At 42.8% G+C, this 17,151-nt stretch overlaps 1 protein-coding gene across 3 annotated transcripts in view; it reads right to left on the reverse strand.

The window, feature by feature from the left end:
• Positions 1–8,151: 8,151 nt before the first annotated feature.
• The window catches only part of gstz1 (glutathione S-transferase zeta 1), a 37,423-nt gene continuing 28,423 nt past the window's right edge, over positions 8,152–17,151 (reverse strand). For all 3 annotated transcript variants that reach the window (XM_048599908.1, XM_048599907.1, XM_020512832.2), the window contains 5 exons: positions 16,882–17,007; positions 16,310–16,388; positions 15,612–15,664; positions 9,532–9,581; positions 8,152–8,637 (listed from right to left, as the gene is read on the reverse strand). In XM_048599908.1, coding sequence (XP_048455865.1) covers positions 8,517–8,637; positions 9,532–9,581; positions 15,612–15,664; positions 16,310–16,388; positions 16,882–17,007 — 429 coding nt within the window. In that variant the 3' untranslated portion in view covers positions 8,152–8,516. The remainder of the gene's footprint in view (positions 8,638–9,531; positions 9,582–15,611; positions 15,665–16,309; positions 16,389–16,881; positions 17,008–17,151) is intronic.

The following is a 17,151-nucleotide window of genomic DNA, read 5'->3' on the forward strand; positions in this document are numbered from 1 at the left end:
GATAGTCAGAGATTTTCTCCCAGGGCGGAAATGACTATTACGAAGGGACATAATTTTAAGGTGATTGGAGGAAGGTATAGGGGAAATGTCAGAGGTAGGTTCTTTGTGTGGAATACGCTGCCACCAGTAATAGTGGAGTCAGGTACTTTACAGACTTTTAAGCGACTCTTGGATAGGCAGATGGAGGATAGTAAAATGTGGGGTAGATTGATCTTAGTAGGATAATAGGTCAGCACAACATCGTGGGCTGTTTTATGTTCAAAGGTTCACCAGACTGATTCCCAGGATGGCAGGACTGACATATGAGGAAAGACTAGATCGACTGGGCTTATACTCACTGGAATTTAGAAGCATGAGGGGGATCTCGTAGAAACATCTAAAATCCTGATGGGACTGGACAGGCTAGATGTGAGAATAAGGTCCCTAATGTTGGGTATGTCCAGAACTATGGGTCACAGTCTAAGGATAAGGGGTAAGCTATTCAGGACTGAGATGAGGAAGAATTCCTTCGCTGAGAGAGTTGTGAACCTGTGGAATTCTCTCCCACAGGAAGCTTTTGGGGCTAGTTCATTAGATATATTTGAAAGGGAGCTGGACATGGCCCTTGCAGCTAAGAGGCATGGAGAGAAAGTGGGAATGGGTTACTGAGATTGCATGATCAGATTGAATGGTGGTGCAGGCTCAAAGTGCTAAATGGCCTTCTCCTGCACCTGTTTTCTATGTTTCTATGTAGTACTGACAAGGCTAGAAATTATCACCTCATCTTTAATTGTTCTTGAGGCAATCCAGGAGCTCGTAAAAATAAGAAGTAATGAAATACACATCTTATCCTGTTGTCTTCCAGTTCTGTAGATGCAGAACTTGTGCCCAGTTTTACAAAGCCCCATGTTAGACTGTACCCACAGTCACCCCCTGAGCACTTCAAGGCACCACTCCACAGGGTGGTGATATTTACTTCTAATGACGTGGCATTATTTTACCAGAATGATACCTGAACACTAAGGGTTAAGTTACAAGGAGATATTATGCAGGTTAGGGTTGTATTTCCTGGAATTTTAAAGGATGAGGGTCATTTCATTAAAACAGACATTAAAAGAGCATGTTTAGTTTGAAGGAGACTTTGAGTGAAACTAGGAATTTGGTTCAATGTGGGAATTCGATGAAAAGGGGGACAGACATGCTTCATGGTTTACCGCAGGATGTAAAATCTCTAGAGTGGGTGAGGATAATAGTCACGGATCAAGAGACTGACCTGCAATGAGACCAAGGGCAGAGAGACTCACAAACCACAGTGTGACATGAGTGCTGGAAATGAAACTGTTTGTGAGTAGGATTGGTGAATATTTCATAGACTCATACAGTACAGAAGATGTCCTTTGACTGCTGAGTCTGCATTGACAAAAAAACTACACTAAATCTACACTAGTGTCACATTCTAGCACTTGTGTTGGACATTATATGTTTCTATTCTTTGAAGTAAAAGTAAGATCTTCAGTTTGTTTTTAGGTCTTCGGTGTTTTCTTTGTTTTTAAATAACTAGTTAGGTATTTAAGAAACTAGCAACTTTTATATTAAAAAAATTACGGTAAACCATAAAGAGCAAGCAATCCAGAGTAATTATAAATTAATTCAAATACAATAGCGATGGCAGAATGGGTGATATGTTGCTACAGTATGTGAAAGCTGCTGGACTCGGTGATCCAGAGTGAACATATCTGTAGTTAGTGTTTGCATCCCAAGGATTTTTGGATCTGAGTTGAGGAGCTGGAGTCTGAGCTGTAGACATTGCAGCACAACAGGAAGGGGAAGTTACCGGGAAACTTTATTGCAGGAGGTGGTTACACCCCTCAAACTAGGTAATTCAAATTTAGTCTGGATCACAGATGGTCTTGTGTGACAACAGCTGCAGTAGAGTATGGGTACCTAAGGGAGCCTGGACCCCTGTAATTTTCCAACAGTTATGAGATTCTCTGTGTGGATCAGAGTGGGGCTACAGGGAGGATGAGTGAACTAACCAAGGCAGCTTGGTAAAGAAAGCCATTCAAATTCAGAGTGTATTTGGGACAGTTTTCTGTGATTCCAATCATGAATCAGGCTAATTTCGATCTTTTGATGTGTAATGAGGCAGATTTAATAAATTAGTATGAGTTCTGCTAGAAAACAGTGACCATAACATGGTAGAATTTAGCATTTAATTTGAGCAAGGGAAAAACTTGGTCAAAAACAACTATGCTAAACTTAAATAAGAATAATTATGAAAGAATGGGGGTAGAATTGGCTGGAGCAGACTGGAAAAGGAGTTTAGCGAAAAAGATAATTGAACAATTATAGACATTTAAGAAAATAGTTTGTAACTCACAACAAAGGTATATCCCAGTGAGAAAGAAAGATTCTAAGAAGGGGATAAACTGAGGAAGTTAAGGATAAAATAAATGATGACCAAAAAAAGGGAGAAAATAAACTTTGAAAGTAAACTAACAGTAAGAGCTACTTTAAGTATATTTGCGATGTGAAATCAGTAAAACACCCATGTTCCACGAGTGAATTTTTAGAATTATATCTAAAGGAAGAGAGAAACCAAAGTTAACAAGGGCCCATTTGAGAATTTGGCTGGTTAAAAATAACAATAGAGGACCTGAAACTGATAGAGGACTTGAATAAAAACTTTGCATCGGTCTTCATGGTAGACAACACTAAAAGAATCCCAAAAATTGCAAAATATTCTAGAGGCAATAGGACAGGAAAAATATACAATAACTATTAATAGAGAAAAAAAATTGCTAGGGAAATGAACAGGGTTGAAGAAATCTCCTGTACCTGATAGAATTCATTCTAGGATATTAAAAGAATTATCTGCAGAGATAGTGGAATCAATGGTAATAATTCAGGAATCCTTGGATTCTGGAAAATTCCTAGCGAATTAAACGTCTGCTGATGTTAACACCCTTTTTGAAAAAGGGGAAGAGACATAACAAACAGGTAACTATAGACCTGTTCACTTAATTGGAAAGTGTTGAGTCTATTAAAAAGGCGATAGTCTGCAAAGGGCTATAGACTGATCAAGTGAGTGGATAAAAATTTGGCAACTGGAATATAATGTGGGGAAAATGTGACATCATGCACTTTGACAGAGGAACGAGCAGCTGAATATTATTTAAACAGAGATGGAATTTAGAAGGTTAAGGGGTGATCTGATCGAAGTCGTCAAGATATGAACCGGAAAAGATAAAGAGAAGCTATTTCCATTGGTTGGGAGTTCGAGAACTAGGGGGCAATATCTGAGAATTAGGGCTAGATCAATCAGGAGAGATGTTAGGAAGGATTTCTACACACAAAGGTAGATGTCTGGAATTCTCTTCCAAAAATAGCCATGGATGCTAGATCAGTTGTTAGTTTAAAATCTGAAACAGATAAATTTTTGTTAAGCAAAGGGACAGTATTAAGGGATATGGGCCAAAGGCAGGTACAAGGAGCTAGGGCACAGATCAACCATGATCTCGTTAAATGGTAGAACAGACTTAAGGGGCCAAATGGTCTATTCCTGTTTGAATGTAAAGACTGCAGAAAGCTACGGAACAGGAATTTGGGAGACCTGTATAAATCTCAAAAAAATTGTTTCTGCATTATAAGGAAAACAATTTGTATGTTTGCCTTGATTTTAGAAGGAATAAAATATAAAAACAGGCTTTGCTAGGCACTAGTTAGGCTGCAGCTGTAGTACTGAACAATTTTGTTTCACTGCAGTTTAAAAGAATGCAGTCACTTTACTGAAACAACATTCTTAGGTGACTGGACAGGGTAGATGTGGAAAGGCTGGTTTCACTTATGGGTGAGTCTATGACCACAGCATGATCCGACAGAGATGGAAATTCCTTTATCAGAGGGTAGTGAATATTTACTGCAGAGGGGTGGACAGACTGGCTGATTAAGTGTGAGGCAGGCTCAATGGCCCACGTCTGTTCCTACATCTTGTGGTCTGTCCAGTCTTATCAGAATTGTATACAATGAGGACACCCTCTCGTTCCGCTAAACTCCAGTGAATACTGGCCCAGTCGACCCAATCTCTCCTCACATGACAAACCTGTTGTCCCAGGAAGTAGTCTGGTGAACCTTTGCTGTACTCCCTGAATGGCAAATATTTTTTTCTTAAGTAAGGGGATCAAAACCACACACAATACATCATGTAAGGCCCATAAAGGCTGCAAGGAATTCCTTGCTCCTGTACTCAAACCCTTCTGCGTTGAAGCCAACGAAGCATTTGGCTTCCCAACTGCTTACTGCACCTGCATGCTTGTTTTCGGTGACTGATGTTACGAAGTTGGGTAGAGTAATTGTGAGGTGGAAGGCAGGAAGCTAAAATGTTCAGTTCCTTTAAGAGATTTGTGCTTCGCCTGTACTTAGAAATTTTAAAAAGATGTAGGTCTGTGAGCAGCAGCTGAAGTTGCCAGTACGCAGAGCCTCAACAGTGAAACAGGTGTATCAGAAAAGCCTTACAGGTGGCAGGCAAAACAACAGTCTTGTTTTGATGTTGTGACAACAAGTTTGAATTCGGCCAATTAATTTAAACGGAGCACCTAGAAACAGAAAGCCAATTGCATTTAAACCTGATGGTGTTGACAACCTGAAACCAATCATATTATAAGAATTTGATTATGTCATTACGGATATATAAGAAGAGGGCATTTGGAATATTGGGGAGAGTTAACTGCCATCTGAAAGAGAGAGCCATCTGTTACCTGTCAGAATTAGCACCATTCAGCTCTCAGAGAAAACTCATCTAATTAAGCAAAGGTACAGTGGGGTATTTTAGCTCAAAGTCCTCATTGAAGAAATTATAGAGATAAAACATCCCTGACAGCAGAATTAACGGAAGAAAGGTGTTTGTGAAGAGACTGGAAACAACAGAATATTCCAGAAAACAGTTTGTGTGAACTTGGAGAGATTAAGTTATAATTTATTGCTTTTTATTAATTGGGTTTATATTAGTGGGACTTGTCTTTATTTAAACAGCATTCCAGTAGAATTTAGAGCAGTTAAGGAGTAGTTAGTAATCTAGGGAGGAATTGTCAGTTTGTTAGTAATTTTGTTAATTTGTTCATTGTTGGGTTAAATAAATAAATTGTTTCTTGTTACTTGTAAGTGGAGATCAGGGATTTTCTTTCTTTTAATCACACTTTTAATAGATTGAAGAGAAAGGTAAGCTTCTCTGGGTGCTTTGGGGGTAATTATTAGAGGGGAACCCCTACCCCTGTCACAACAGATCGGGGCTTATGTTTTAGTTTAATTATCAGAAGTTTTCGGCCATTCCCTGTCGTAACACTGATGTACAAGGACACACCATTCCCGTTGTAAAACAACCTTTCCTGATCCATCACCCTCTGCCTTTCTGTTTTACCTACTGAAATGGATAACTTCGCACTTGCTTCTGTGTCTGCCTCACATTCAAATGGCAGAACCCTTAAGAGTACTGATAGGCAGAGGGATCTGGGTGTACAGGTACACAGTTCACTGAAAGTGGCAACGCAGGTGGAGAAGGTAGTCAACAAGGCATACGGCATGCTTGCCTTCATCGGTTGGGGCACTGTTTAAAAATTGGCAGGTAATGTTGCAGCTTTATAGAATCTTAGTTAGGCTGCATTTGGAATATTGTGTTCAATTCTGGTTGCCACACTACCAGAAGGATGTGGTGGCTTTGGAGAGGGTACAGAAAAGATTTACCAGAATGTTGCCTGGTATGGAGGGCATTAGCTATGAGGAGAGATTTGAGAAACTTGGGTTGTTCTCACTGGAACGATGGAGGTTGAGGGGGGACCTGATAGAGGTCTACAAGATTATGAAGGGCATGGACAGAGTGGACAGTCAGAAGCTTTTTCCCAGAGTGGAAGAGTCAGTTACCAGGGGCTGTGGGTTTAAGGTGCGAGGGGGAAAGGTTTAAAGGTGATGTACGAGGCAAGTTTTTTTCATACAGAGGGTGGTGGGTGCCTGGAACTCGCTGCCGGGGCAGGTAGTGGAAGCAGATACTATAGTGACTTTTAAAGGGCGTCTTGACAAATGCATGAATAGGATGAGAATAGAGGGATACGGTCCCCGGAAGGGTAGGGGATTTTAGTTGTGATGGGCAGCATGTCGGTGCAGGCCTGGAGGGCTGAAGGGCCTGTTCCTGTACAGTAATTTTCTTTGTTCTTTGGCTAAATCACCCCAAAGTCTTTTTATCCACTGAGTCAATACTGACATGACTTGGCCTTAACATTCACTTTGTAACAGCCTCCAAACTTAACCACAAATTAATATCTCCTCAGACAATGGCTGTGAAAGTAAACAGGCATGCCAGCCTAGCAATGGGTAGGGTAGTAAGCTGGTTTGACCCGGTTTGTCAGTGGCCCATGGTGGTATCTTGGCATGTGGGGGTGACCCACCCGGCCATGTTCTGAGAGATCGGGGAGGCAGCAGCAGCAATGACATTGCGGCCCCGCGTGGGAAGGATGCGAAGTGAGGGAGGTTCCCCAACATCTGCAGCGGTGTCAAAAACAGGCAGCTAAGATCTCCCAGACAGCGAGCTAAGCGGAGGACTCATCAAAGACTGTTGAACTTGTAACGTATTCCCTTATTTTTATAGTTTATATTAAGAACTTTAATGTTAACTATTACCTTTAGTTCTTTATTTTTCTTAGTCTATGAACCTTTAACTTTGTTTATTTTTATGACTTTGTACCTGAGCTTTTTGTACCTAGGTACCCATGTAATTAAGATGGCACCTTGTTTGGCAACATTAGGCACTTTTCACTGTACTCCAATACACATGACAACAAAATCCAAATCTAATACAAAGCTCTTTGCTTTCCTCTATTTCTCATCAAATTCTCAAGACTCTTATGTTCTTCTGTTTAACATGCTGTCATATTCCCTGGGTTTTGTACATTTTGGTCATTTCTCTCACCCATAAGATTATCGAGTGCTGGTTCCGCTTGAGAAACTGAATGGTCTGCTACTGCTGCTAATTCTTAAAATTCAGCCTCCTGCTCTTATTATATATTGCACTTGCCCATCATCGGCTCATAACTTGCTCAATTTATTTCACTCCTTTGTGGATGTCTTTTCATGTTCAGTTTTGTAGGGCATTCTTCCAATCAAAGTCAAGAGACAGAAATTTGATACGATTTGGTACAGTTTTGGTCTCCTTATCTGAGGAAGGATGTTCTGGTGATGGAGGAGTGCAACAAAGGTTTCCCAGATTGATTTCTGGGATGGCAGGACTGGTGTATGAGGACACACTGGATCAGTTAGAACTGTACTCATTAGTTTAGAAGGATGAGGATCATATTTCATAGAAACCTTTACATTTCTGACAGGACTACATGGTTTTTTTTTCATTCGTTCACAGAATGTGTGCGTCACTGGCTAGATCAGCATTTATTGCCCAGAGGGCAGTTAAGAGTCAACTACATTGATCTGGAGTCAGATGTAGGCCAGACTGGGTAAGGACGGCAATTTACTTCCATGAAGGTCATTAGTGAATGAGATGCAGATTCTTCTGACAATCAGCAATGTATTAATGGGGATCATTAGACTCTAATTTCAGAATTTTATTTAATTCAAATTCTACCATTTGCTGTGGCATGATTCAAACCCAAGCCCCCAGAACATTACCTGGGTCTCTGAATTAACAGTCCAGCGATAATACCACTAGATCATTGCCTCCCCAGGGTAAACCAGGATGTTCCCGGTGAGAAAACATAAACAGGGTTCACTGTCTAAGGAAATAGGGGAGATCATTTTGTAATGAGATGAGGAGAGTGGTAAGCCTGTGGAAAGCAGTTGAGCCAAACTGAACCACTGTCTCAGTGAATATTTTCAAGGAGTTGGATACAGTTTCTAGGGCTAAAGGGATTGAATTGTATGGAGAGAAAAGGAGAACAGGGTACGGATCACTGGATGATCAGCCACAATTATATTGGATGGCAGATCAGGCTCAATGGGATGGATGATCTACTTTTGTTTAATGTTTCTATGTTCATATTTTTACTTTCCTTAAAGCTGCTACTTAACGCACTTGCTTGGCCTGCTGTGTTCATCCAGCTTAACTCACTGAAATGAGTTTAGGTTCCAGCAGTTGTTTTTCAAGACTTACTTTGATAGACCAACCAGAACAAGTTGACTTCTTTTTCCTTTATTGCCCGAATCAGTCAACAAATCAAAAGCATGTGAACAAAACAAGATGGTGACAACATGGGATAGAAACTTACTCCATAGAACCATCTAGTGGCATGATTTACAAATACAATGTGACAGCTGACACAGTAATTTACAAAAACATTGCCAAAAATCTAACAAATGCAAGGGTGGAAACATTTTTTTTGATAAACAATCAAAGGAGAACAGTAAATTACTCAACATAAATAATTTTTAATCATTTTGAATATCCAAGTAGCTCATTCTATCGAACGCAGCAATTGATGAGAGAAGCTCCCTTGTTTCATCAAGAGATGTTTGACCTGATGTTGCCCTCGCCAATGGGATCAGGGTTCAGGAGGTGTATCAGGCTGGCAAGATGGGTGACTGATTCTGAAGGCATTTAGATCCAGAAGGGCATTATTGATCTTTACAATGGTGGGAAATTGTGCGATGTCCACCTTGAACCTGTGGGTGAGAGGAAAAACCTTGAAGTGACGACGTGAACCACAGTCTCAGCACTGATTGTTAAAATTCAGTTCAAATGGGACAGGATCTCATTATGAAGGTTTACAGTCAGTGAGTTTCTAATTTCCTAAAAGTTTTTTGGGGTCATGATGGGATTTGAACCCTTGTCCCCAGAACATTTGCCTGGGGGTCTGGATGACTAGCCCAGTGATATTATCACTACACCACCACTTTCCAGTACACTGCTAATCCACAGCAATATCGTTGACTCTTAAGTGCCCCCTCAAAAGGCCAAGTAAGCTAAACAAGGAAAACAAATGCCGGCCTCACCAGCAGAAATGGTCAAATTGCATGAATTCATTCCAGAATAAAAACTACATTATGGTTCATTAGTTATATCTATTATACCCAGTCTTCTTGTTCTGGAACATTTTGTGTCAAAGAATAACACAAAATACTAAAGTCATCTTTCTGACATGGTAATCTCCTTACTGGAATCTGTCATGTTAAAATCTATTGAAACTTTTTTTCTTTTACAGGCCTTTTCTATGTGATTGCCTCATTTCCATATTTGATGTGTGATAACGTCTTTGAACAGATTGATGAGAAAACATCTATAGTTGACAGTGTAAGGAGAAAGAGGAGACAAATTATACTCCAGCTACAGAAGTGCTCACCACTGCATTTTGCACAGAGTGAAATTCTGAAATGGGCTTTAACATAAGCGTATAACAGTTAGCGATTTTGAGTTGGTTTAAAAGTGGGCAGTGGTGAAGTCTATAACTTTGGTCAAATGTTCTTCATGTGTCAGTTAATTCGATTTACTTTTTTTGAATACTAGACTGAGTTGCAATTTCCACAAAGATCTGACAGCCACGCAGCACAAAACCTTACCTCTCAGCATTGTACACTTGTGGGACCAGACACAGATCAGCCATTGTCACCTAGAACAGAACAGGATGGGTCACGAGATCAAACCAAGCAGATTCAGCTAAACACACTACGAAAAGCAAACCTGCATTCATCTAGCCTCCTCTACGTCTTACACCATGGTCAACTGTGGAGCTCATCTTTAAATCAGAAGTCATGGGTTGAAGTTCATCTCTGGGCACTTGAGCACAGAATCCAAACGGGCATTCTTAATGAGTACTGAAGGACTGCTGCAATGTCAGAGATGCCACCTTTCAGATCAAGTATTAAACTATACTCTGCACGACTACTCAGGTGAATGGAAAAGGCACTATTCCAAAGTAGGATAGAGATACAAAAACAAGTTGCTGGAAAAGCTCAGCAGGTCTGGCAGCATCTGTGAAGAAAAAATTAGAGTTAATGTCTGGTGACCGGTGGGTCCGGTGACCCTTCCTCAGTGGAACATTCCTTCTTCCAGTCCTATTCCGGCCCCCACCCACAACTCTTTCTCTGATGTATCGATGATATCATTGGTGCTGCTTCCCTCTCTCGTCTGGAATTGGAAAAGTTCATCGATTTCACCTCCGATTTCCACCCTGACCACCGAGGATTCCCCAGCACCATTGTCAAAAGGGCCCTCAACCAGGTCCGACCCATCTCCTGCATTTCTGCCTTCTCTTCTCTCTCTTCCCTCCCGCAACAGCGATGGGGTTCCGCTCGACCTTACCCACCACCCAGCAGCATCCACATCCAGAAGATCATCAGATGCCATTTCCGCCACCTCCAGTGAGATGCCATCACCAGACACATATTCCCCTCCCCTCCCAAATCTGTCTTCTGCAGGGACCGCTCCCTCAGGGACACCCTGGTCCACACTTCCTTCACCCCCAACACCTCCCCACAGCCCTACGGCACTTTCCCCTGTAACCGGCGAAGGTGCAACACCTGCCCCTTTACCTCCTCCCTCCCCACTATCCAAAGGCCCAAACATACCTCCCAGGTGAAGCAACACTTCACCTGCACTTCCCAGAATCTATGTCCTGCTCGCAAAAAAGACCTTGAACTACCTGTTGCCTGTCACTTTAACACATCACCCTGCTCCCTGGCCAACATCTCTGCCTCAGGTTTGCTGCAGTGTTCCAGCGAAGCTCAACGCAAGCTGGAGGAACAACACCTCATTTGCTGCTTGGGGACCCTACAGCCCTCCGGACTCAATATCGAGTTCAATAATTTTAGGGCCTAAAGTCTCCCATGTCCTAGCCCCCTATGCCACACACCAGGCCTTGTTATCACATAGCCTGCCGTTACACACTACCTGCTGTTAGTCACTAACAGTCCCCATTAACAACTATTCACCCTCCTAGCCAGATCGTTATCGACTCCAAAAACATTACATAGGGCAAACTGGAAGGAAACTAGCCATTAGGATTCACGAACACCAACTAGCTACCAAGAGACATGACCAACTATCACTCATTTCAATACACATGGACAAACAGCAACATCAATTCGACTGGGACAAAGTAGCCATCCCAGGACAAGCCAAGCAAAGACATGAACGAGAATTCCTGGAGGCCTGACACTCAAACCGGAACTCCATTAACAAACCTGCAGAGCTGGACCCCGTATACCAACCACTAAGAAGCAAATCTGGAAGTGATGCCACCCACCCCAGCAAATCATGATACATAAATAACAAGCAGGACAGAACACAGACACTTTACCGGAGGAGCACTGATGATGTTACCTAGTATACTGGCGAAATGTCTGCAAACAAACTCATCAACTCGGTGAGCAAGTCAACGACCTGAGCTACAAATCTTCTCAAAAACCTTGAGAAACTACTTCTATTGGTTGTGGATTCTAGAACTAGGGGCACTGTCTTGAGAATGAGGGCCAGAGCATTCATAGAACAGTACAGCACAGTACAGGCCCTTCGGCCCACGATGTTGTGCCGAATTTTTACCCTAAACCTAAAGTCTATCTAACCTCCACCCCTACCTTATACTATCATCCATATGCCTATCTAATAGCCGCTTAAATGCCCCTAATGAGAACGACTCCACTACCCTCTCCGGCAATGCATTCCACGCCCCGACCACTCTCTGAGTAAAGAACCTACCTCTGACATCTCCCCGATATCTACCTCCTTTCACTTTAAAACTATGTCGCCTCGTAAAAGCTACCTCCACCCTAGGAAAAAGTCTCTGGCTGTCTACTCTATCTATACCTCTGATCATTTTGTACACCTCTATCAAGTCACCTCTCATCCTTCGTCGTTCTAAAGAGAAAAGCCCTAGCTCTCTCAACCCTTCCTCGTAAGACCTTCCCTCCATTCCAGGCAGCATCCTGGTAAATCTCCTCTGCACCTTTTCTAACGCTTCCACATCTTTCCTGTAACGAGGTGACCAGAACTGGACACAATACTCCAGATGTGGCCCAACCAGGATTTTGTATAGCTGGAGCATAACTTCACGGCTCTGGAACTCAATCCTTCTATTAATGAAAGCTAACACACCATACGCCTTCTTAACAACTCTATCCACCTGGGTGGCAGTTCTCAGGGAACTGTGAACATGAACCCCAAGGTCCCTCTGCTCCTCCACACTGCCAAGAATCTTTCCGTTAACTCTGTATTCTGCTTTCAACTTTGTCCTTCCAAAATGAATCACCTCACACCTTTCAGGGTTAAACTCCATCTGCCACTTCTCAGCCCAGCTCTGCATTCTATCAATGTCCCTTTCTAACCTAGAACAGCCCTCCGCACTATCCACAACGTGATTCACCTTCGTATCGTCTGTGAACTTACTAATCCATCCTTCCACTCCTTCATCCAAATCATTTACAAAAATCACAAATAGAAGAGGACCCAGAACAGATCCTTGTGGTACACCACTCGTAACTGAGCACCATGTTGAATATTTTCCGTCCACTACCAACCACCCTTTGTCTTCTAAGGGTCAGCCAATTCTGAATCCAATCGGCCACATTTTCCCCTATCCCATGCCTCCTTACCTTCTGCATGAGCCTACCATGGGGAACCTTATCAAACGCCTTACTTAAATCCATGTATACCACATCCACTGCTCCACCTTCATCCACGTGTTTGGTCACCTCTTCAAAGAATTCAATAAGGTTTGTGAGGCATGATCTATCCCTCACAAATCCATGCTGACTATCACGAATCAAACTGTGCCTTTCCAAGTGATCATAAATCCTGTCTCTCAGAGCCCTTTCCAATAATTTGCCCACCACTGATGTAAGACTAACTGGCCTGAAATTTCCGAGGTTATCCCTGTTCCCTTTTTTGAACAAGGGAATGATGTTTGCCTCTTTCCAATCTTCCGGCACTATACCCATGGACAGCGAGGACGAAAAGATCATCGCCAAAGGCCCTGCGATCTCTTCCCTCGCTTCCCATAGAATCCTTGGATAAATCCCATCAGGCCCAGGGGACTTATCTATCTTCAACTTCCTCAGAATTCCCAGCACATCTTCTTTACTAACATCAACCTCCTCTAACCTACCTGCCTGTTTCACAACGTCCTCCTCTACAACTAGGTCCCTCTCAGTTGTGAATACTGAAGAAAAGTATTCATTAAGGACCTCTCCTATCTCTTTAGGCTCTGTGCACAAATTCCCTTTATAACCCTTTCTCTGGTCATCCTCTTGTTCTGCACATACGTGTAAAAAGCCTTGGAGTTTTCCTTGATCCTATCCGCCAAAGTTTTCTCATGCCTGCTTATAGCTCTCCTCAGCCCTTTCTTCAGCTCCTTCCTGGCTAACTTGTATCTCTCCGGAGCCTTTTCCGTTCTTCTTTCCCTAAACCTTACATAAGCCTCCTTCTTCCTCTTAACCAGTCGTTCGACCTCTCGAGCACCATGGCTCCCTCACTCAACTGCATCTTCTCTGCCTGCTAGGGACAAACATAGCGAGCACGTGCAGTATGCATTCCTTAAACAATCTCCACATTTCTGTGGTGCTCTTCCCTGACAGCATCTGTTCCCAGTTTATGTTACCCAGTTCTTGCCTAACTGAATTGTAATTACCCTTCCCCCAATTATAAACTTTACCCTGCCATATGTACCTATCCTTATCCATGACTATCATGAAAGAAACAGAGTTATGATCGCTACCGCCAAAATGCTCTCCTACCAACAGGTCTAACACTTGGCCCGGTTTGTTGCCAAGCACCAAATCCAAAGTGGCCTCTCCTCGTGTTGGTCTATCTACATACTGTGTCAGGAATCCTTCCTGAGCGCACTGGACAAAATCCGCTCCATCTAAACTATTACAACTAAAATGTTTCCAATCAATATTTGGAAAGTTGAAGTCACACATGACTATAACCCTGTGACTTCTGCACCTTTCCAGTATCTGCCTCCCAATCCGTTCCTCTACTTCTCTGCAACTATTAGGGGTTCTGTAAAAAAAAAACCCCAACAAAGTGACTGCTCCTTTCTTGTTCCTGACCTCAACCCAAACTGACTCTGTAGACATATCATTCTCGAACTGCCTTTCAGTAGCTGCTATACTCGCCCAGACTAGCAATGCCACTGCCCCACCTCTTTTTCCACCCACCCTATTTCTTTTAAAGCATCTAAATCCCGGAACTTCCAACAACCATTCCTCTCCCTGAGGTACCCAAGTTTCTGTAATGGCCACAACATCGTAGTTCCAAGTACCGACCCATGCTCTAAGTTCATCCGCTTTATTTCTGATACTTCTAGCATTGAAGTATACACACTTCAAACCATCTCGGTGTCCGCAATTACACTCCATCAACCGCATTTCTTTATAAACCACCTCACTCCCTGTTGTGTCTGTTGGAAGGCCGAATACTTCATCCTCTGAATTATAAATCCGGTTCCCCACCCCCTGCCAAACTAGTTTAAACCATCCCGTACAGCTCAAGCAAACCTCCCTCCCAGGATATTTGTGCCCTTCCAGTTCAGGTGCAACCTGTCCTTACTGTACAGGTCCCACCTTCCCCAGAATGTGTTCCAATTATCCACATAATGGAAGCCCTCCCTGCTACACCAGCCCTGTAGCCACGTGTTTAGCTGCACTCTCTCCCTATTTCTTACCTCGTTATCACGTGGCACAGGTAGTAATCCAGAGATTCAGGAGAAATGTTAGTAAGCACTTCGACACACAAAGGCTGGTAGAGGTTTGAAACTCTCTTTCACAAACAGCAGTGGATCATTTTAATTTTAAATCACAGATAGATAAAATTTTTGTTAAGAGAAGGGAACTAAGGGATATGGGCCGTAGGCAGTTATATGGGTTAGGCCACACACCAGCCATGACCTCATCCAATGGCAGAACAGTCTTGAAGGACTGAATAGCCTACTTCTGTTCCTATGTTCCTCAAGTTGTCTGTATAGAGTGTCTACAGAGTGCCTGAAAATGACAACTGTCATCAATATTAGAAAGTTGTAGGACATCTGGAGGAAAGATTGGTTGACCAGGGGTAAAATGGAAGCAAAATACTGCGGATGTTGTTGTTTTGGATTTCCAGCAATGAGCTGGAGAAACTCAGCAAGTCTGGGAGCAGTGAAGAGAAAAACTGAGTTGACATTGTAAATCCAATGTGGCTGGTGGTGTTGTGCACAATTACAGTCCTTCTCTCTTCAAAGAGAGCTGTAAAAGTTTAATAAGTACTGACTCAGCAACTAGAAGATGAGCCTTTAGTTTGACCTCTTGTTTGAAACACAACATATCCAGCAGTGCCACGCTTCAACCTGTCTCACCTTCTGGCTATGCTGCACTCCCTCCATATTGCAGAGTTTCTGCCTGGATTATACACTCAACTCTTTGGGCTGCATGTTATCCATGTAAGGAAAGAATACAATACCCATTAGACAGAAACAGTCAACACCCCAGGGTGGGGTGTGTGTACGTCTCTGTCCAGTGTTAAGATGACTTGGCCACAAGGATGTGATTTTTTGGATGTTTTTGGTCTGTCATCAGTGCTTGCCCTAAACTGTACAGTGCATCAAGGTCAGTCACTGACCCAAAATCTTCTAACTCTGTCCTAAAACAGAATGCACGTCCATACACACCTCATCCCCAACACAGTACCGCCCAGCTGTGTATTGTAGGAGACTCTCCAGGGCTGGAAAAGAGGCAGACATTAGCAGAGGGTGGTGCAAACAACAACATGCATTTTTACATAATAAGACTTCACGACATATTTGACAGGAACAAGTATCAGGGACTCTGACTGACCAAAAACTCGGTTATGAGAGAGAGATTTTAAGGAGCACCTTAAGGGAGGAAGAAGTTTAGGAGGGAATTCCAGACCTTGAAGCGCAGATAGCTGAAGGCAGAGCCGCTAATGGTGGAGCGATGGGCATGTGCGACAGGCTGGAATTGCAGGAGCACAGTGATCTCAGAGGGGCATGGGGCTGAAGGAGGAAGATGCAAAGTATAGGGAGGCATGAATCCAAGGAAGTGAATAAAGGTGAGAAATTTAAAATTGCCAGAATGAGCTGGGTGACAGATAAACAGGACATGATGCAAGTTAGGGCACCAGCAGTAGAATTTTGGATGAGCTCAGGTTGAGAGTGAGAGTTGACAATGGAAAGTTGGCAAAGCATCAGCAGAATAGTCAAGGCTGGAGATGATGATGTGGGTATCAGCAGAATATGAATGTGGAGGAGAGGCTGATGGAGGTGGTGGCATTAGTGCAATGTGGGTTAGAATGTTATACAGTACTTGTCTGGTGTAATTAGTTTATGGGACTGCCCATCAGATTTACCTTGGAAGCCGTTAATGATGAAGTGCTGAGCCCATTCAAGTTTCTTCTCCCCTCCTAGCTTCTGCAAAACATGCAGGTTCTGAAAAAAAATATGCAATCAGACATCACAAGCAAGCTACAAACACATTGGTACCAATGGTGAAGCCAAACAAATCTCATCCTGAGTGACCTTACCTGACCTGAGCAGTCCCCTCCAAGGTTTATTCAATCTGATACTGGCACCATGTGCCTGATACACAGATGATTGAAGGGAACATGGACCCACCAGAAGTTGCTGGAAAAGCTCAGCAGGTCTGGCAGCATCTGTGAAGAAAAATCAGAGTTAATGTTTCAGGTCCTGTGACCCTTCCTGAGTTATGAGGAAGGGTCACCAGACCTGAAACATTAACTCTGATTTTTCTTCACAAAATGCTGCCAGACCTGCTGAGCTTTTCCAGCAACTTTTGTTTTTGTTCCAGATTTACAGCATCCACAGTTCTTTTGGTTTCTATGGGCTCACCAGAAATGGAAATGGCCTCCAGTCCAAAAGTAACAACAGCTCAAAAAATGAGTTTCTACAGTCAAAGTCATACCTGCAGAGGTTGGATTCCAGAGGTGATGTGGTCAGAAATCATCCGAACTTGCGCACGTTTTTTGGCATCCTCTGGGAGCAGCCGAGGACCAGGTCTAGTCTCATCCAGGTACTGAATTATAGCCAGCTACCATTAGGAGAGAAAGTTACTGATCATTCAAGCAGCAGTAATTATACTTGAGAATAAACTAAAAACTCAAAGTTTTCCCAATTCTAGAAATACAGATAGATTTATAGACTGAAACGACATAGACATTACAACAGAGAAACA

The sequence above is a fragment of the Rhincodon typus genome, chromosome 8 (genome assembly GCF_021869965.1).
Source record: "Rhincodon typus isolate 14 chromosome 8, sRhiTyp1.1, whole genome shotgun sequence".
NCBI lineage: Eukaryota > Metazoa > Chordata > Chondrichthyes > Orectolobiformes > Rhincodontidae > Rhincodon > Rhincodon typus.